Source organism: Nipponia nippon, unplaced genomic scaffold (assembly GCF_047370975.1).
Source record: "Nipponia nippon isolate SJK-2023a ecotype South Korea unplaced genomic scaffold, ASM4737097v1 scaffold_12, whole genome shotgun sequence".
Lineage (NCBI taxonomy): Eukaryota > Metazoa > Chordata > Aves > Pelecaniformes > Threskiornithidae > Nipponia > Nipponia nippon.
In genome coordinates this window covers 1,463,091-1,482,842 of record NW_028262313.1, presented here as the reverse complement: position 1 = coordinate 1,482,842, position 19,752 = coordinate 1,463,091, and the positions used below count along the sequence as shown (strand labels likewise).

Sequence of the window (19,752 nt, the reverse complement as noted above, 5' to 3'; positions counted from 1 at the left end):
AGCAACTCCCACCTCGCAGAGGCGAAGGGGCACAGCACCGAGAAGCACGAGTGGACCTGAGCGCTGGGTCTGCTCACCCCCTTGTTGCACTCCCAGTACTGCCCCAGTCAGTCCCAGTCCAGGGTGGGCCAACAGCAGCAGAATGCAATGCCCAGATGCCGGTGGTTGTGTCTGAAGAGGGGGACGCAGGAGCGCTTCTCAGCTCCCGTTTTTGGGTGTGCATCACAGCGGTATCTCGACATACCCACCACCCCTTCCAGCTCCTCCCTGCCCAGTGCCAGTTCCCCTGGAAAAGACACTCAGCCACACATACCAGGAAAACAGGAGACCTTCAAGTCCACGGGACCAAACCAGGCTGGGCAATGCTGGTACAGGTACCCACAACAGAGCACACGAGTCCTGAAAAGAAAGAAGGAAAATTTCACCTAAATAGTCTTTTGCCACTGGAAAGAAGAGGAGGGGAAAAAGAAAAACTTTGGGCTTTTTCTCCCCATGACTTATTTTAAAAAAATTATCCCCTTTGAAGGAAGAAAGAGACAGTAGAAGCTCAGATACCAATCCTTAATTAAAATGTTCCTTTCTGAAATTTTGCTAGAAAAGGAAAAAACGAACACCTCCAGGAAATATTTTTATAGTCACCAGAAACCTCTTTTTCCATGCCAGAATGATTTGCCAAACTATGGAGACAAGAGAGGGAAAAACAGGGATCAAAGTCTCTCTGCTGGTTCCAACAGAAAAGTAGTGACATGTTAAAAAGGAACAAAAAATAAGTAGTGACATGATAAAAAAGGTCAAAAGTTAAGTTGTGTAGGGAAAGTCAATGGGACATTATTACTCTCCTTGTGATTTAAAAACAAGGTAACAGGCAATTAAATCAAAGTGACATGCTGAAAAGCGGTGATAGGAAATTATTTGTGCGTAATGCCGTTAACCTGCTGTACTTGGTGCTACAAGCTGTCACTGATGCTGGAGGACTCAGGAAAGCCTATAAGCAAGCAGATAACAGGAAAATAAAATGAGGCAGTAATAATAATCCCAGAATAATATTAAGATACAGACTTTCTGAAAAAGGATAGCATGTAAAGGAAGACGCTTCTCCCACGGGGCTGTTACAACACGCGTTGTCACCCTGAATGTCCTCCTCCCTCCTCAGAGGTGCCAGGGACCCAGCAGCGCTGGAGCACTCGATGCATCACTCGTCGGATCTGGGATACCCACCTTTCGAACACTTTGGCAGTCCCCGCTGCTGCGATCTGGACACCAGGGAGGACACCTGCGCTCAAGCAGACAGTGATGGCTTGGCGATGACACCTCGTGAGGAGGTATTGGCCCAGGTGGAGGGCCCCGGGCAGAACAGAGCACCGTTCCCATGCTTCCTTTCCAGCTCATCAGAGATGCAGTGCCTGAGGAAAGCTCTCCCTGGGGTGGCTGTCGGAGCTGGCAATAACATATTGGGACAGGACACGGCCAGGTCGTGTGGCTCTCCAGGGCTTGCTTGCTTTTGCCATCTCTGTGCTGCCACACCGCAGGCGCTGGGTCTTGTCCTTATGGATGTCCAGGACTGCCCACCCCACTCAGAAGAAGGGGTGTGTGCACCAATAAGACAGTCATCGTAATGAGATATTCTACTCAGGACCAATTTACTTTCAGCTGTTTTATGCCTCACCCATACGGGGAGCGGCTCACCACGTGGCTCCTGTGCTCAGCCCGGCAGCGAGGGGTGTACGGTTTGCCTCACCTGCCACACGGGGGAAACCAAATAGTTAAAAAAGATAATGTTCCTCTCACACCCCTCTCCTCCATGCCTGGATACAGCTTTTCCTGGGGAAACATGCTCTTTCTCACTTAAAAATAGGAAGGAATTCCTGATAAGAGGTAATGAATGTGCTGGCAGCAAGCAAGCCTGGGGAATTAGCAGTTGGGAAGCAAACCTCGATCCATGGTTTATAAGATAATGTGATCAAGCGCCGTTTCCTAAAGAAGGGCGATTGCTTTTATTTAAAGAGAAGGAAATAACAAAGATTGTGTATAGGATAAAGAGGCCCTGGTTCCTATTTGCAAAGTGATTGATGGGCTCTGAGGAAGGGACTTCAATTCTGCTGGGTGATAGAAAATAAAAACACCCAAGTTTGTCTCTTCCCAGAGCACAGCTGGGTCCGCTCAGAATGCTATTGAAATGGGGGACATCGCTGGGGCAGAGATGCTATTAAAGAGGCCCTTTATGAAAACGGACTTGTTAAATTAAAAAGATAGTGTAGGGCACGTGTTACAGCCAGTCTGCCTGATCCCCTTTTGGTAAATGTTAAACCAGTGATTTCCTTTCAGTATTTTGGCTGTCTTTAATGCCTATGCGAGTCCCACAAAATGGGAGTAATTAAAATCCCAGGAGAAAACCCAGTGTCCGTGCAACCCACTGCAGCAATAGCAGGACACCTTGGTGGCTACAAGCCCGTTACTGCACTGTTATAAATCACCCACAAGCATCTGCCTGTTGCCGGTGTTGCTCCCGCGGCCAGGGCGAGATGAGCTGAGCTTTTGCCTGCGCTGGGGTGTGCTGGCACCGTGCTTTGCTCCCTGGGCTGAGAAAAGGGCTGGGACAGGTAGGAAGCCCCAGGCTTGGTTGTGGATTCTCAGCCCATCATTAATGCGAGCAGCACATTGAAACGACAGCCACCACAGCATTGCAGAGTGCAATTAGTGGGCATTTTTAGAAAATTTTATCCACGAAGTTTCTGCCAGCTGCAGAAAGGCACCTTCCCTGGGGCTTGCGGTGCTGCCAACTGAGATTCACCCGCCTGCCCCTGGAGACCCTGGGGACAAAGTAGGAGGGAGAGCATCACCTCCCTCCGGAGGTGAAGTTGACCTCTTCTTGGCTCAGCAGGGTGAGCAGCACCCTGGAAATGCATGCACACCTCCTTCTGCTGAAGGAGCTCGGCAGCAACGGACACTGAAAGTGAGCACAGCCTCTCCCAGCTCCTGGGGACTTTCGGAGACTCCTGCTGAAATATTTTCTGCAAAATTGGTTGGTCTCAGGCTGTTTTGCAGGGAAGGTTTGGCTTTGATGAAGTTCTGCGGAAACCTCATCCAAGGTCTTTCCTGACGTTTCACCTGCTCAGCTGCTCCTTGGGGTGAGCTGCTGCATGGATGAAAGCCCAGGCTGCAAGGACACTTGCCTGATAACATCCCTCATCCCTGCTTTAAAATATCCCAGGCTCGCTCTAACTCTCCCTGCCTCTTTCTTTCTACTAATTACTGTGGCAGTGAATTTTTAGGGTTGATTCCCTGCCCTCATAAAGGATTATTTATGTCGATTGCTTCTAAATATACCACCTGATGATTTATTGCCTTGCTTCAGTATTATGGGAGAGTTTAGAAGGCAAACCCCAAGCTGTTCATAATTAATAGTGAGGCAATAATTAAGTCTTTTCTCCTCATTTTCCCATTCCTTTTTCCACACTAAAATTCACAGGCTCGTGAAATTCTTTCCCATTGCTGTGGGGAGATACTTTTTTCCTGGTTTTGCCACTTCCCAGCAAGTGAAATTATCATCACCCCTTGCATAAGGGTGGGAAAAAGATTATGAAGCAGCTTATTAATTTTCTCCATGGTTTTAGCAAGGCTGAGGTCGTGAGCAGGGCTGTCTGTCATCTCTCATTCCTGCTCAGCATATAGGACATCTGACAAACCCTTTCCAAAGGTAAAAGCCCTGCAGGTAGCGGCTCAAATAAGGATATTTCAGATGTTATAAGAAACAGAGAGCTGGCCTGACTCACCCGGGACCTCTGGGGTTAGTGGAATGACACCAATTTTTAGAATTAATTAGAAAATAATAGGCAAGTTTCCCCACTGATTTCTTTCCGTGAGTATAATAGTATTTTTTAATGCACATTTCAAAGAAATTTTTCAACTTTTCCACTTAAGCCAGGCACCCAAAGAAAACAGTGTGATAAAAACTGGTAATGTTTGAAAAGTACATTAATTTCCAGGTGAATGCTTATGATTTTTAAAGGCTAGTTTTTGAGAAAAGCCAACCCTCCCCCCTGCCTGGATATTGTTTTATAGCAATTTACCATCAAAACTAAGCAACATTTTTCCTGAAACCCTTGCAGGCATTTCTGCCAATTTATGATCTTATCACCTAGGATTTTTCACTCCCCCGTCCACAAGAGTTAGTATTAAGCACTAAATAGCAAAGGGGTAAGCATCACAGACAGTGAAATAAAAAAGAGGGTCATGAAAGAAAGAAACAGATAAGAAGGCAGATTAAAAAAGAGAGCAAAACCTGCATCCCCCATATATCTGAATCTAACAGGAAAAGGCCAATTCACACATAAGATCAGACATAAAAAGAGACATTTAAATCTGTTAAAATGATCAAAGGAGCTGGAGAGGCCAAGAGGGATGGAGATGTCTAACCGCCTACCCACATACTGTGCAGGTCTTCAGGAAAGCTTAGAGAAGCCGATGGCGATGGGGAGCAGGCAGCAGTCTCGATGGAGTCTCCCTGGGATCAGAGAAGGCCAGGAGGACATGCCGGAGAAAGGCAATGTCATCAAGGTAAGGAGCTGAGGTTTTCTAAAGGCTTCATGTGTCCCATAATGGCTGTGCCAGTGCTGCAACCCATCTCATGGCCCTTTCTCCACTGCTGTGTACCTGGAGCAGAAGCAGAGATGTTCTGTACTGCTGACCTGGCTTAGATGTCACTTCAGGTGGACGTGGACATCTACTCCGGTTAGAAGGGTTCTCTAACATGCCTGATGGTTTCTAAGCAGATGTTGGAGCAGGTGCTGAGAGAGCTGCAACCCCTTTGCACCGCGGAGCAGCAGTTCATTGAGAAATTCTTCCAGCTAAGCCAGGAGGCTGCAGACCTGCAGGTGCTGGAGGTAAGTGTGAGGACTATGTCCTCTCCAGTCCCATTAGCCAGTCCTCCCTCCAGCTCGATACAAGCCTCAGCAGGCACAGCGGGTTGGCTGCTTACCTCTGTCAGATATCCGAGCTCTCCTGAGCTCTTGTCCTCTAGCAACCGTCAGTGGTGTCAGTAGTGGGGAAGCTTAAGACCTCCCAATGACAGAGAAGAATTGAATTGAACTTAATTGATAGCTCCAGCAAAATCACAGGATCTCTAAGCATTAAACACAGCACTCCAATATGAGGCAGCAGAAATGAAACCCAGATCTCAAGTCTTCCTCTCTGAGGGAGGGCAGACAAATCATAATTTCCATCCCCTTCTTTCTTTCAGGCATCTACCACTAAGGGAGGAGAGAGCATGGCTTCTCAGGAGGACCCTCCTTGCACCAAGCCTCGGAGCCAGTACGTGGGCAATGAGATACTGCTGGCTGCTCTGACAGGGGCATGGTCTGGAGTGTCCTACAGGAACTGCCTGAGGAACGGATGGAGGGATTTTTTTTTTTCACTCAACCATCCTGACGTCAACTAAGTGGTCTCAATTTTGCACCCTGGATAGCAAAAATCAGGAGGCATCGTAGCTGGGCATGCAGAGAGGCTGAGCAGACCCTCCTGGTTCTGCCTCTCCCCAGCACAGTGGCTCTACTTCAGGGTGGATCGGAAAGCGAGGTTTATGTTTCATGGAAAACGCTGTTTTGATTGGGTTTATTTCCTTATTAGCAATGTCATAAAGCGAAAATATACCATGGAACAGAAATCTTATAAAAATGTCAGCATAAAAACACTGCATTTTTTCGTTTCACTGGCAAAACAGGACATTTCAACATCCTCTCACAAGCAGAGATAGTGAAGAGTTGAAGGATGACCCGAGCATAAACAGGCTCCACTGCAATACAGAAGGCTTTGATTCTTTCTTTAGCTTTGCCCTTGCCTCTGCAGCTGGCCACAGGGCCAGTGCCCCTCCCCTTTTAATTGCTTACCTTTTTGTGTTTTTAAGACTAGAAGAACCTGCAACCCAGCTGCTGAGCGAGATCTTCAGTTGCCTGGAACCGGAGCTGAGAGGATTTCTGGATGTCTGCAATAAGGTCCACTCATTCGGCTGCTTGCAGGTCCTGGTTACCTTGAACGACTCCGTCTTTGAGATGTGGGGCTCTTCCTCAGCTCTCCCCTCGTCCTTCCTCAACACTGTCCTGGGCAACATGCTGCTCCTGGCCAAGAGCAGCTTCAACAAATACATTGTGAGTGTCAGTAGGAATAAGCCCAAGTAGACCTGAGTGATGTTTGACCTCCTCCAGAATCTTCTAAACTTCTAGCATGATCTTCATTGAAGGCAGGACTCGTTTATATCAGGCAGGGATCTGGCTCTTTGGTTTTGGGAGGACTAGACCCTCATTGGGAGGCTGTGAGAGTGACAGCAGCATGTCAGAGGGCTGGAGCCAAGCTCTCCTGTTCTGCTGGCACAGCAGGACGCATTTCAGGACCAAGCAGCCTGGGAGACCAGGTACGCCAGCTCCAGGAGAACAGCTAGCACAGCTTGATGTCCAGCCTCAAACAAGGGAGCTCACATATGTTCCCACAGAGGATACTGTAAACTGAGAAAGTAGTACACACAGTGGATTACTTTGCTTATGCCTTAGTGTGCTGTAAAATGAGGCTGGGGCCACATCAGATCTGAGTGCTGTGTCTTGTGTGTTGTTGCCAGGGGACCTTGTGCAAAGAAATTGAGGAGACAAAGATGCCCAGCAAGATGAAAGGTGGGATCCTGCCCTCCGTGAGCCGCTTTGAGGAGTTTGTGAACTTCTCGGAGGAGGCGTTCAGGACAGCTCGGCGGAGAGGAGAGCTGGACAAAGCACATCTCAGGCTGGCCAGCAGCGTCTTCAGCAGCAGTGAGTACAAAGGCTGGCAGCTGGATGCACCAGTCAGGCAAGCATATACCTGCAGCTTCAGGAGTTACTCGCAATCAGCTGAGCCACCAGAGCAGGGTAGGTACAGGCTACCTGCCTCCTAGGCACTGCCTGGGGCTGAAGCTGCCTTCACGGAGCAAGAGCCTGGGAGCATCAGACACATTCAGAGTGTGGCATGCCAGGTGCATGGTGTCTGCCACACCGGGGCAGTCCCTGTTGTGACAGGGCTGAGACATGTGCTTAGCTTTGAATCTAAATGTCAACCTCTCCTTTCCCACTGCAGAGGGAGTAGCTCCTCACTGCAGATCAGACTCTTCTTCTTACAAGCACAGAGGTCTTGGGAGCAGTGGCAGCCAAAGAGCAACTCCCCCAAAACACCAAGGCGTATTAGTAGGGAGAGAAGGGTTGGGAGAGCAAGGCAGGTAGCTTTCAGCAGGTCCCTGTGTTGTCCCAGCTGGCGCTCACAGCTGTTTGCCAGCGGAGGGACCCTGCTTCCCAGCTTGGAGAGCACCTGAGGGGCTGCAGAAGTACCAGTGCCAAGCCTCCAAACCACAGATCACAAGGTGGTGTAGAGAGGCAGCTCCTACCTGCAAATGAGCCTGGGGTGACTCACTGAATAGCAGGAATTCATAAATCCATGAACACAGCCCCTTCCAGGCTCCAACAGTGTTTACAGCAAAGCAGGTGAGATAGGGAGTCAAGCTAATGAACAGGGATCAGTATTTGCATTACGGATAGTTACTTGCTCCGGTACTGGAAGAAGTCAGACGGTTCAAATGAGACAGCTTAATGACATGTTTACTGCCATGAGCAAGAAGGGCCCCCTCTGTTCTGCATGCACAATGAGCTACTCAAGCTCTCGCCCTCTCCAGACCAGCTGGCAAGTGGCTGGCAGCCTGATGAGCCATGCCTCTGCTCGGCAGGCTGAGCGGGTGCCATGCTGACGTGATGCTCTGGCACCCAGGTCAGAAACAGATTTGGACAGGGCCAGACTTGGACGTCTCTGCAGGATCTTCTCTCCATACCCGATTTGTTCCTTTCTTTTAAGTCAATAGTCTCGCCTCAGCAAACCTGAAGGTGAACACAGATATGGTCATGATGGAAAATTTCCACCACATTCACTGCTTCCTGTGCCAAAAGAAGATCCACTGCCTGGAGGGCAAGAAGAGAGAAGCCAAGCAAAGGTATAGTGAGCACATGGAGAAATATGTCATCAAGTACCTGGGCCAGCCACTGGAGAAGCTCAATGTGAGTACAGGATAAACTGACCATTGCCTGGGTCTCAAAGGGCAACTGCACTTCCCAAAATCATGAATTAACTGGTGTTCAAATCACCCCTCCCCAAATCCAGTCTGGGATTATACCGGTGTATTGTCACATCCCCAAGGTTCCCACACCTTCTATGACCACTTGCTGCTGGGTTTCACCACGCAGCACAGCCTCAGCAGAAACAGGGCTCAGGAGCATCAGATGCTGGTACCAGCTCTGCAACTCAGCCTCTGTGCGGCAGCCTGAGGACCTGCTCAGACCCCTGCTCTGGGTTGCGTGACTGCATCTGGCAGATGCTAGTTTCTTTTTGCATGGCTGCCTGGACTAATAAGTCTAACACAGCTTCATGGTTCCCAAGCGGCTGCTTTGTTAACTGAGTTAAGAGCATCTGGCTTTGCTAACTCAAAGAGGCATCCCCCTTCCTCCCAGAGACGATGGCTGCTCCCGAGACTCCTCCTCACTCTGCACCTTCTCTCTTCTCACTGGCCTAAAATGTCTCACAGATTGAGGTCAGCTTGAATTATTTATAGGGCCTGTTACTTTCAATTTGTTTCCAGTCTTCGCTGTCAAACATCTTGTAGGTTTGACTGTTCAGCTCGGTGTCTCATGCTACCTGCAGCCCTGCTGTGTTAATGGCTTCAAATCCTTCCTCTGTGAGGGAAAGTATAATTTCATCAGTCTCACCAAAGCAAAGAGAGTAACAAATGAGGGTGCTTGGATTGCATTCTGCTCAGGGATTTCTGGAGTCCTGACATGGCCTTCTCTAGCAGACCACATAGCTCTTCAGGTTTGAGCACAATTCCCTAACATCAAGAGAAGTTGCAAAGGGGCCTGAGTAATGCAGGAGCCCACTTCTGTTTTTGAAAACAGCTTATACATTTAGGAACCTCTCTTCTGAAAATCCTTAGGATTTAGGATATTTCTCCACAGCAAAATCGCAGTGGAAATACCCAAGACAGCAAACAGATTATTGGGCTGTACAAACAAGAGGGTAGACAGTAGGTTGAAAGAAGTGATCGTTCCCTTTTTTCAGCCTTCACTAGACCAGACATGGAATACCAAGTCCATCAATACCATCATGAAAGAGAGAGAGATGTATGTCACATCAACCTGTGACAAGAGGTTTTGCTAAGCTGGAGCAAGGCCAGTGGAGGGCCACCAACATGGTGAGGAGAGGCTGAAAGAGCTGGACTTGGTCAGCCTGGAGAAGAAACACTTTCAGAGGTACCTAGTAGCCACCTTTCCTAGAAGTTTACTCAGGTACACAGCAGGATGACAGACAACAGTCAGAAAATGTTAAAAGGAAGGTTCCAGCTGGATAGAAGGAAAAAATTACTATAAGGATAATAAAGCATTGAAACAGTCTGTCCAGAGAGGTTGCACAGTTTCTATCCTTGAAGGTTTTCAAGACCTACCTTGAGAAATGATCCAGGTGCCCTCGTTTGAATTCAATGTTGAACCTGCTTTGAGCAGGAGGTTGAAATAGAGAACTCCTGAGGTCCCTTCCAGCCTGACAGATTCTGTGTCTGAAAAGCTCACGCAGAAAAAAAAAAATATTTGTCAGCATTGAGCTTTTTCTGGAGCTACGCTGCTCCTGGTACTTTTCTGAAAGCTAGCTGAGGTCTGTATCCCTTGCGGTTTGCATAGCCCTAAGCTCTCAAGCAACAGCCATGCTTGGGGTGGGACATGTGCTTCTTTTGAAACTCCTCCCTACAGCACAGCCTTTCCTGCTTTCATACAATATCCTGGGAGAACTGAGAAAACTTGAGCTTCACTTTACACTTCTGCAGATTCTGGGATCCCCCAACCCCACCTCTGGCTCCCAACCCTCTGTAGCAAGCAAAGCTGTATGAAGCACCAAGGAACATGAGTGATTTTTCCCAGCAGTCCCATTGCTCCATGGTGCTGCAACCCTTAGAGATGCTGCTTGCCGAACAGGGAGGGAAGAGAACTGATGAAATTCCCTATGCCCTGCTTTCCTGGAGGATAAACTATCTCCAATACTTCATTTCCACTTAATTAGACATGGGAAGGGAACCAAGGAAAGCAGTCAGGTTTCAGCCTTGATGCAGGAGTCTGCCTTAGGGCAGCTCATCAGTGAATGTCTCCTTGCCTTTCCAGCACTTCTTTGAAGGAGTAAAAGCCCGTGTGGCTCAAGGGGTGAAAGAAGAAGAGGTCAGCTTTCAGCTGGCCTACAGCAAGCAAGAGCTGAGGAAGGTCATTGAAAAATACCCTGGCAAGGAAGTCAAAAGAGCCCTTGAGACCCTCTACAGGAAAATCCACAAGTATCTCTCCCCAGAGGCAAATCTTTTGCCGGTAACTGGAGCGTGATCTGGGTGTAATGCTATGATGTTTTGCAGGGTTCAGGACTGCAAAGCATGTCTAGCTGTCCCAGGCTGATGAAGGGAGCTGATGGTCTGTTTTTCCCTAGGTGGTGTGGCACGCTATGGAGCAGGAGTTCATACGTCAGTACCAAGAGTTTGAGGATCTGATCCAACGCTGTTACGCAGGGTCAGGGATTGCTATGGACTTCACCATGGAGGACTTGCTGAGCTACTTTAACTCCATCACTCTGTCCAACATGTAGAGGCAACCCTCTGGATGTCTGTTGGGAACAGCTCAGGAACCCTTGTCTGCAGCTACACCTTTCAGGAGCTAAACTCAAACCCCTTCCCAAGCTGAAGTTTGATATACGGGGGTCCCATCCTGAGCTTAGTGCCGAAGTACCTCTGACTTGTCAGTCTTAGGCTTGATCTCCCTTGGGGAAGTGGAGTTAGACCCAAACCACAGCTTACCTGCTCCAAGAAACCACTATGCAGCTAGTAAAAAAACCCTCCCAAACCTCAAATTTCTACCAAAGTGAGGGCCAGTGCTGTACCTCTTCAGCAGACCACTTTCCAGCACAGCTGAACAGTGAAAGGCATCTTCTCTCCAGGAACTCTCTCCTTTTTATCTACCCTCAGCTTTCACTGTGACTTTGTGCTAAAACAAGAGGGTTACAACACAGAGTTTCTATATCCAGGTATCAGAACACACACAATTGCTCTACCAGCTCTTCAGTAGAGACAGATGAAAGTTCAGAGTTATTAATATAAAAAGTTTCATTGCTTTTAGCTAAGAAAGGATTTACTTACATGTAAACTGGAGTGGAGCAAATGCTACAGAGATCCAAACTCATCTCTCAGGGAGTCGCCCGTTCTTACCCCATTTTCTTATGAAGCCTCCTGTAGCAACATCACAACTCGCTAATATATTTTTGCTGTTGGAAATATGGCCTCTGTATCTCGCAATGATAATCATGGGGCTAACATGCTGTCCGTTATAACCTTCTCTAAAAAACTGAAGATCCTGAACTCTTTGGCTCAGTACAAAATAACAACCAAGTCCATAGCGATGACACAGGGTCAAGGACCAGGATATCAGTCTATAAGCTGAAGTTCAGACCAGCAGGGTCATTGGCCAGGTAGAGGCACATCTGAGACTTGACTAGAGATCAGCACCCCTGCACTAGAACTCAAACATAGAGTGAAGGCTCTGAGAAGCACTTAAATATGCTCTGGGGCCCATGGATGTGGGTGGAAGCCCCCAGGTGAGGCTGGTCAGGGCTCTTAAGGCCAATTAGTGCCCTCAAAGCCCTGGCAGGCGTCTGTGTCAATGGTCTTGTTACTAGCACCTGTGGGAACAACTTTGGGAGTTTTAGAAAAGAAAAGATATTAGGATTTTTCCCTAGAAGATGAGGTTTGGGAGGTCCATCTGCTGCTTGTCCCTCTGTCTGCCAGCCCTGTGTAGCTATTGAACCTCTTGAGCTGGAGTGGACAGGACAGCAGAAATCACCAAGACAGTCAGCTCCTGCATGTCTTGTGAAAATCAGGGGCTGGCAGAGGGAAGAGGTGTCGACAGCCTCCTTCAAGCGAGGCTGCAGCGCGAGCCGAGTGGCTCTCTGCCCTGCTTGCCCTACTCCAGCTGGCACAAGGCTGCTGCAGAGCCCACAGGAGTGGGCTGTCACCTGTGGTTTGAAAATAAATGTGGTCTGTTTTCCGTAAGGGTAGATTTATGAGCCTCCTTCCTCATTCAGAGCGTTGTCATCCTCTTCTTTTCTGTTGTTCTGTGTTGAGACCGGTGGCAGCCCCCCCACTGGCAGACTCTTAAGGGACACCACCGTGCTGGGGAGGAACAGCTTTTCGCTGAGCTCCAGCTGTGGGATTTCCACCTCAGCTCTGCCTACTCCAGTGTGAGTACACCCACCGTGACCTTCAAGGCAAGGAAGGCACGAGGGTGGTGTGGCGCGTCCTGGGATTAGCTTGTCTAACCTACTCACCCTCACCACTGCTAGTTGGCAGTAGAAGATAACCCATGAAGTAGCTTTGGGGGAAATTCTGTGGGCCAACTTGGACAATTAGGGGAGAAAAATCCAAAAAGGATGTACAAAAAGGATACAGGCACTTTCACTGCTCCCTCCCACCGCAACCCACAGATGTCCTTTCCCTTGACCTGAGGCAAAAAACATTTTCAGCTCTTTCCACATATCAGAAATTCTGGTTTTATTTGGCGTGTTGCTGTGCACAGTGAAGCATGGTCAGCTTGGGTGGAGAAGGTCTAGGCAGAACGACTTTAACACAGAATGTCCTGTGCCTTGAACCTCTTGCCCTGCAGATTTCCCGCAGCCTGAACTACTCAATCCTTTGGAGCCAACTGCCCAGAGAGCTTCAGACCTTTTGAAACTCCATTTTATCTTTGACAGATTTGGATTTTGTAGAGGAAGAAAAAGAAAACCTCTAACTCTGCCTTGGGCCACAGAGAACCCCTTTGGACACATCTGTTTGTAGGAAGGGGTGTCCAAAAAGGTGCCCAAAGCTGTGAACATCACCCTGAGGCTCCTTTTCCATTGCTCCTTGCTACACGTTGGCTGTTAGCATGGCACCTACAGCTCATACATCTTTTACTGGTGGGATCTTGCAGTGCTCCCAGGGACAGCAAGTGCCTTGCAGGGCAGCAAGACCTCAGCATGTTGCATGGTAGAAAATAATCTTGGCAGCAAAGAGATGAACTGGCACATTGCCCGTGGCCGGGGAGGTGGGGAGCCTGCTGCAGCCCCTTGCCACAGGTCCTCTTCTCCAGGGATATCCTTGCTTCTTCTTAACAGTAAGTCACCCTTGTCTGAGCACCAAGGTCAGCTGTGTGCTTTAATATAGCACGTTAACACATCTTTCCCTTGCAAAGGGAAAGATATGTGGCTGAAATATCCAGACTCTTTTTCCGGGATTTTTCAAGCAACTCTATGTAGTTGGACTTCCAGGTCCTTTGGGTCAAGGTACACCTCTGCGGAGAGCCGTGCCCAGAGCTCCTGTTTCTAATCTCGTTGCTTTTCCTCCCCCATTCTGCTGTGACGTTGCTGCTCGCACAGCTCGGCTCCGGGCAGCAGGAAGAGGACGGTCATAAGGGAACTATCCGGCACTGGCTTGCCCAGCTCTTCATCCTCTCTCGCAGGTACTCAGCCTATTTTTGCAGCCCGATTTCCTTGCAGTTGTTTGCTGAGGTGCTCACGTGGGAGGAGAGGGTTGTACGGGCGAGGTTTGCTAGGCAGGAGGTGGGAGCGGCAGGCTGTGACACAAGGGCCCTGCAACCTGGGAGCACCCGGGAAAACTTCCTGGGTGGAAAGGACTTTGCAGAGGGACTGAGCCTGGGTTGCTCGGAGGTGAGGTTGTGAAACACCAAACGCCATCTGCAGCAAGGAGGAGTGGTGATTTTCTGCTGCCTCTGTTAATAGCTTCCCCCTGTAACTGGTGCAATCACCGGGCACAGCCCAGGCCATGCTGCAGTCCCAGCTTGGGCTTGGGGACAACGGGGTCCTGCTCCAAGCAAGCTCCTGTGACCGCAGTGAGCAGATGCCCTGGTGAAACTGTGCCTGGTTTTATGCTGACCTTGCTCCTCCGTCAGCGGGGCTTTGAGATCTCTCCTTGCCAGCCATTTCCCGTGCACTCTGCTGCAGAAGGGCAATGCTCGAGGGTAGGAACCCAACGTAAGAGAAAACACCAAGAACCACTGTAAATCCAGGCTATCAAATCCCCCGTGCCCTCATGCTGCATCTCCTGAACCTCTGGCATCAGCCTCGCCCTCTGCCTGCTGAAGACGTCCAGCAGTTTGAAGGCAAAAAGGGGTTGATGTTGTGGGCTGTTTTCCAGGTTTGTGCCACTTTGTGCTGCGTGAGTGTTGAGAGGGTTTATTTTCCACCTGGTTTTTTTTCTGAGAGGCAGCAGGAGTGTCAAGCTTCCCTTGCACAGGGGCGTCAGTGGAGAAACTGTTGAGGGTCTCAGAAGAGTGAATTGTCCTTTGTGTCAGGATTCGGGGCTTTCTAAGAGAGAGAAGTAAACGTATCTAAGTAGAGAGCTGTTACTGATTTGAAGGAAACTTGACTCCATTTGTCATTGAGGGGCTTGTCACAACCCTCCTAGTTTCCACAGCCAGGTTTTCTGAAGGTAAAATCAGCCAAAACCAAAATGAAATGAAAACTTCATGCCCTCCCAACAATATCAGTCAGGCCACCAGAGCCAAATCCATTTCCTTTTCACAGCTTGGCGGAAAGGTGCTCCCAGGCTCTGGGGAAGAGTGGGAACATCTGCTGCCATCGAGTTAAGCAGCCTGAGCTTGCTTTAAATGTGTGTTGATGATCAGGGGTTCAGGGATCATCAGAGGGTCATCGGAGTCATCAGAGCAGGATCATCAGGGATCCTGCTCTGGTGCAGAAGGGGCTAAAGTGAAGCAGAAAAGTGACAAGTAGGTCACTGAAATATTTACAGCACTCTTAATTTTCCTAAACCTGATTTTCCCCTGCCAAGCCACCATGTCACAGTGCCAGAGTCCTCAGCCATTCTTCCCTTGGGCTCAGTCCCACAGCTTGTCTTCACTCTCTGTCTTTGCCCCACCTGGATGAGTGTCCACACTTGGACATGAAGGAGGCTGGGAGGACACCAGAGGGGGTTGGAGGGAAGGATCACGCACATGGTCCGTCCTTGGTGCACACAGGTTTTTGTGCATTGGGAGCTTAGCGTCTTGGTGACGTCAGCCCTCAGTGAGGTCACCCAGCTGGTCCTCCAGATCTGGCCCCAGCCAGGGGCTCTGGCATGCTCAGGTCCCACCAGAGCAAAGCAGGGGTCTGAGGTCTTTCCAGAAAGGAGAATTTATTGCTTCTGTACTTGTGCCACCCACAGGCCAAAAGAAAAGCTGTTTGATCTCCATTCTCAGTTCAGTTCACAGCTGCCTGGATCACTTCCCTGAGTAGCTGGATGCTCCTAACCTTCATGTTCTGTGGTTTTGCATGCTGGTTCCCAGCTCTGAGATGATGTCCTCGAAGGAGGAGTGTATGAGTCCATCCTCATGCCTCATCCAGCACCTGGACCACCTTGTGTTGACTGTGAAGAGCATTGAGGACACTGTGGCCTTTTATTCCAAAGTCCTGGGCATGGAGGTGGTGACTTTCAAGGTAAGGGGACCCGGAGCTGCAGTTCTGGGCCAGTGGCTGGTCCTTGTGGATCTCTGATAAGGTCTCTGGGGCACCTCCCTGGGGTGGGGATGGTAGGACCAGCGCAAGCTGCAGGCCATCAAGCTCTGAGTTTCAACAGAGTCAGCTGACTTAGAGGAAAGTCCAAACCATGCTGCAGAAGGAGTCAAAGTGACAAAAAAAAGAAAGGTTCTTTGAAAAACAATTTCTAGGACTGAAGGAGGAGAACCCTCAAACCCACACATCCTGTAAAGATGTCTGAGAGGCTCTTGTTTTGATATTTCCATTGGCAAAGAGAGGAAAAGATGGTTAACATTTTCAGAACAGTTGCACTCACATCCCAAGGCTACAGTGAGCCTCAGTTTGTGGGCACGGATGGCAGGTCACTGTCCTGCATATCCAGGGGGTCTCCGGACTCAGCTGCCATAGGAGCCTGCAGAAATCTCCTTGAGAATCTGCAAGGAAAAGCGGTGCCACAACCTCCTTCCTCACCCTCTTCCCATTGCCTCATCTTTGCTCCCACTGCAGTGCCAGCCTGGGCATTACTTGTGTGGCTGCCACACAGGCAGGATGGAGGGTGCCCCAAACTGAAAACTTACATCGTTATGGTTGGGAAGTATCTGCATGTGGCTGTAGGACTTTCTTGGGTCAGTCCACATCTTGAGGGATGTCATGGGAGCCTTGCAGCAGTCAGTTCTTGTCCTGGGTTGCCACAGCAAGGGCCCAGAGTTAGCAGGACTACAGCCAGGTCCCCAGGACTTTTAGGACTACACAGGTGAGGGGATGCTGAAGGCTTCCAGCCCTGTAAGCCTCATTACACTTTGATTCTTTTCTCTGGGGACAGGGAAATCGCAAAGCTTTACATTTTGGCAACCAGAAGTTTAACCTACATGAGGTTGGGAAGGAATTTGAACCCAAGGCTCGGTGCCCGGTCCCCGGCTCTGCAGATATCTGCCTTATCACACAGGTGCCCCTGGACCAGCTGGTGGATCATCTGAAGGTGAGGAAGGCGTAGAGTGTCCACAGGGCAGTGTGACCCCGAGAGGCACAAAGCCAGAGCCTCCCAAGTGACACTTTCAGGGTCTGCGTCTTGGGGAATGTCAGAATTGTCTCACAACAGCTCACGGTTTCAAGGATAGGGGGGGAAGAGTGCACAACACCCTGATAAGACTACCTTAAGCACTAAACCCCTGCTCTTATGTCTCCTCCCAGGCCTGTGGGGTGATTATTGAAGAAGGGCCTGTGGCCAGAACTGGTGCCATGGGTCCCATAACATCTGTCTACTTCCGAGACCCCGATGAGAACCTGATCGAGGTTTCCAGGTACAGCACAGACGTGACTGCAGTCAGCAGAGGGGAACCCTAACCACAACCCATACACTGTGTCCCAGCAGGAGAAAGGATGCAGAGGCCAGGCTTTTGATGGCCAGTTTGAGATTCAAGCTTTTATTTTGCAAACCTAGGACAAGTCTCAAATCCCAGCCATAAAAGTAGAGCTGCATGAACCTTGAGAGCTTTCCCAAGGCAGCCTGCTCAGCTCTCACCCCTGGGTGTGAATCCTGCTTCTATAAATCACCACCAGTGGAAACTTCAGGACCTTCTTGGAAGATCTGTCCTGCTGCTGCTGCACTGCTCTTGTTGGGACATTTTTCCTAACGTCTCACACTCCTTTTGCTTCATTTGAAGCCCCTCATTTCTACACTGTCCACCATGAACACAAAAGAACCTGTCATTCCTCTCCTCTTACTAGTCACTTTTACACAGCTGAAGATTTCTGACTCCCTGCCTCTCCCTCTGCCTGCTTGGCTTGACTCAGGCTGGCTGGCACTGGTGGCTCTCACACCAAGCCAGTGGCTTAAGTCCAGCTGTGACTGTTGAAACCCACTTCCCGCCTGGGAACTGGGAACTTGGCCTCCGTGTCTGACACACAAAGCGCTCCTGAGGCTGAAGCTCTGTGCCTCCTACTCAGCTCTGCATAGAGTTATAGGGTTCCTGTCACCCGGGATGGCAAAAAGCAGAGATCGGATGGAGGGGAGAGTGTCTAAAGCCAGTGAGTTCACCTAGATTTATGCAGGGATGAAGGGGAAATAAGGTGCTAAGAAGATGTTGGCATCAGGCAGAAAATGTTGGCTCCCCCTTGCAGCCCAGTCTGATTGCCCTGTTTTCCCAGTAAAGCTTTGCTCTGGCCCCTGCACCAGCTGCACGTGTCTGGCCTGCACATCCCGGCTGCCAAGGGAAGGACGGAACCTTGCACAGCAACTGGGAGGGATTTGCTCCTCCTTTCCATCCCCATGCATGCCACGTTCCTGTGCACTCTGTCTCGGGCATTCGTTTTTGGAACAGCGGCCTCCTTGCAAAACTTCACCCCTCATTGGCAACACGTCCAGAGCTTGGGAGAAGCCTCTGGAGCAGGGAGAGGAAGGCCAAGACTTTTGCCTTCCTCTGTCCAGAAGAGGCATCCAGAGTTGCTCCAGGAGCTGTGGCATGGGGCTTCCCGCAGGGCACGGAGGGAGGCAGGGCTCATCCCTGTGCGGGGCCTGCCCCGGCGCCCGCCCGGGCCCTGACCCATGGCACTCAGTTACTTGTGGCACTTCCTAAGTTTTCTTTTCTTTAAATATTTAAAAAGCAATTCCTCAATTATTTAAAAAGCATAAAATGATAAAGAAGGACTTGGGGTTTTTCAAGGAGAGCAGTTCCCCCGCCGGCCGCGCTGCGGTAGCAACTTTATCATCACGGAAACAGTGCGGGAAGGCAGAGAGGACTCTTCTGACCTCTGCAGTCAAAATCCTCTCTAAAACTGAAATAATCCCTGAACTGTACTAATTTTTTTTTCTGCTGGCGTGTCGTGGCAAATCCAAAATGGTGCGAAAAAATGCAACGCCCTAAAAAATTCAGTGCTTCAGGTTATCAAAACTCATGCCAGTGGTGGCCGTGGGGACGAAAGCTGCTTTCGTGGAACCGTCTGTGGGAAGTAAAGACGAGAGCTGCCGTGGGGGGAAGCCCCCGACCCCCCCCAGCCTTCGCCTTGCGAACGGAGCCCCGGGGGGGACCCCCGAGGGACCCCCGGCAGCGGAGCCCCCGCGGTCCTAGCGCCCGCCGCCGCTCCCGGCGGCTGCTCTCCAGGGTGCTGAGGGCGCTGGCGGCGTCCCGCCCTCCCGCGGAGCCCCGCGGGTGGGTCCTGCCCACGGGAGGGGGCCGACGGCCACGGGAGAGGTCTGACGGCGGCATCCTGCTCCTGCCAGCCCTGCCTCAGCTTTCCCCTGCTCTCTACCGGTCCGCGCTTCTCCCTGGCCAAGCACTTGTGCCAGCGGAGCCCCATTAATTTCTGGCGTGGGATTGTGGCTGCTGATTGATTACTAACACGGAGCCTGCCTGGCTCTGCCCTGCGAGCGTCCTTTCATTCACTGAGCTTGCTTCCTTGTAAATATGTTTGTGGAGAAATGTTTCTTTTTCTTAATTTTAAATGTCATTTATCTTGGAACAGCAGCAGGAAGAAGGACAATGGCTCTTTTCTTATTCAGCCTGAGAGGAGAAGTTAGGGACTTTGGTGGCACCATATTAATGGCTGAATACCCTCAGTGTCACACAAGCTAGGCTATAATTTTCACAGGCCATTTTTTTCCTTTCCTTTTAGGGCTTCGCTTCCCTTGCCAGTGGTTTGGACCTCCTAATTAGTAAAGGATACGAAACATTTGCTGTTCGAAACTGGAAATAACAAATGAGACACTTTCCTGGGCTGGGACACTGGAGGTGTTTTCAGGGTCGTAGGCTCTTAGAGGAAATACCATGAATGCAAACAATCTCAGGTATGCCTTCAGCTCCTAGATGCTCTGGAAAAGCCACTACTGCTTCAACTGAGAAGGGGCCCAATAAAAGGAAAGCTGGACCTACCAGCCTTCCTGTGCCTTCCCTTCCTAATTTTACACACCGCCTGCTGAAAGGTGTCAGGATTGCACCTGATGGGACAGCCAAGATGTGAATAAGGTTTGGAAGGGTTTCTGGAGCTCAGGGACAAAACGTAGCCTGAAAGCCAACTGAAAAGCTCTTTTTTCTGCTCCAGCACCAATAGGTAAAAGGTGTGAGTTCCCTCCTCTCCTGCTCAGGTCCACTGCTACATGGCAGCGTTGCGTGATGCAGAAGGCATGGAAATGGGAACATTGGAACAAATGTTAGGACA

General features: G+C 49.9%; 2 protein-coding genes and 1 long non-coding RNA gene across 5 annotated transcripts in view; 2 read left to right on the top strand and 1 right to left on the bottom strand.

Moving 5' to 3' along the window:
• LOC104021090 (exocyst complex component 1) overlaps window positions 1–10,964 on the top strand; it is a 31,588-nt gene extending 20,624 nt beyond the window's left edge. For both annotated transcript variants that reach the window (XM_087748977.1, XM_009474579.2), the window contains 8 exons: window positions 4,439–4,557; window positions 4,773–4,883; window positions 5,240–5,310; window positions 5,903–6,143; window positions 6,608–6,791; window positions 7,858–8,057; window positions 10,200–10,394; window positions 10,510–10,964. In XM_087748977.1, coding sequence (XP_087605103.1) covers window positions 4,439–4,557; window positions 4,773–4,883; window positions 5,240–5,310; window positions 5,903–6,143; window positions 6,608–6,791; window positions 7,858–8,057; window positions 10,200–10,394; window positions 10,510–10,665 — 1,277 coding nt within the window. In that variant the 3' untranslated portion in view covers window positions 10,666–10,964. The remainder of the gene's footprint in view (window positions 1–4,438; window positions 4,558–4,772; window positions 4,884–5,239; window positions 5,311–5,902; window positions 6,144–6,607; window positions 6,792–7,857; window positions 8,058–10,199; window positions 10,395–10,509) is intronic.
• LOC148056636 (uncharacterized) lies at window positions 6,917–11,349 on the bottom strand. Of its 2 annotated transcripts, none has more exons than XR_015702680.1 (4): window positions 11,213–11,349; window positions 10,957–11,060; window positions 9,494–9,612; window positions 6,917–7,880 (listed from the first exon to the last, which is right to left on the bottom strand). It is a non-coding gene; the product is annotated as an uncharacterized LOC148056636 (long non-coding RNA). The 2 variants fall into 2 exon arrangements; XR_015702681.1 differs by having other exon boundaries at window positions 9,494–9,604.
• A 2,174-nt stretch (window positions 11,350–13,523) lies between these two features.
• Window positions 13,524–17,435, top strand: GLOD5 (glyoxalase domain containing 5). The gene is made up of 4 exons (XM_009474580.2): window positions 13,524–13,565; window positions 15,408–15,558; window positions 16,421–16,576; window positions 16,789–17,435. The coding sequence occupies exons 2-4, from the start codon at window positions 15,415–15,417 to the stop codon at window positions 16,939–16,941; spliced, it is 453 nt and encodes a 150-aa protein (XP_009472855.1). The 5' UTR covers window positions 13,524–13,565; window positions 15,408–15,414; the 3' UTR covers window positions 16,942–17,435.
• The last annotated feature ends 2,317 nt before the right edge of the window (window positions 17,436–19,752 follow it).

What these genes read in the sequence shown, in the direction of transcription:
- GLOD5 (XM_009474580.2), top strand. Translation starts at nt 15,415, where the DNA reads ATGATGTCCTCGAAGGAGGAGTGTATGAGTCCATCCTCATGCCTCATC. An exon ending in TGGAGGTGGTGACTTTCAAG is followed by an intron (nt 15,559 to 16,420) that starts GTAAGGGGACCC and finishes CTCTGGGGACAG; the next exon opens with GGAAATCGCAAAGCTTTACA. An exon ending in AGCTGGTGGATCATCTGAAG is followed by an intron (nt 16,577 to 16,788) that starts GTGAGGAAGGCG and finishes GTCTCCTCCCAG; the next exon opens with GCCTGTGGGGTGATTATTGA.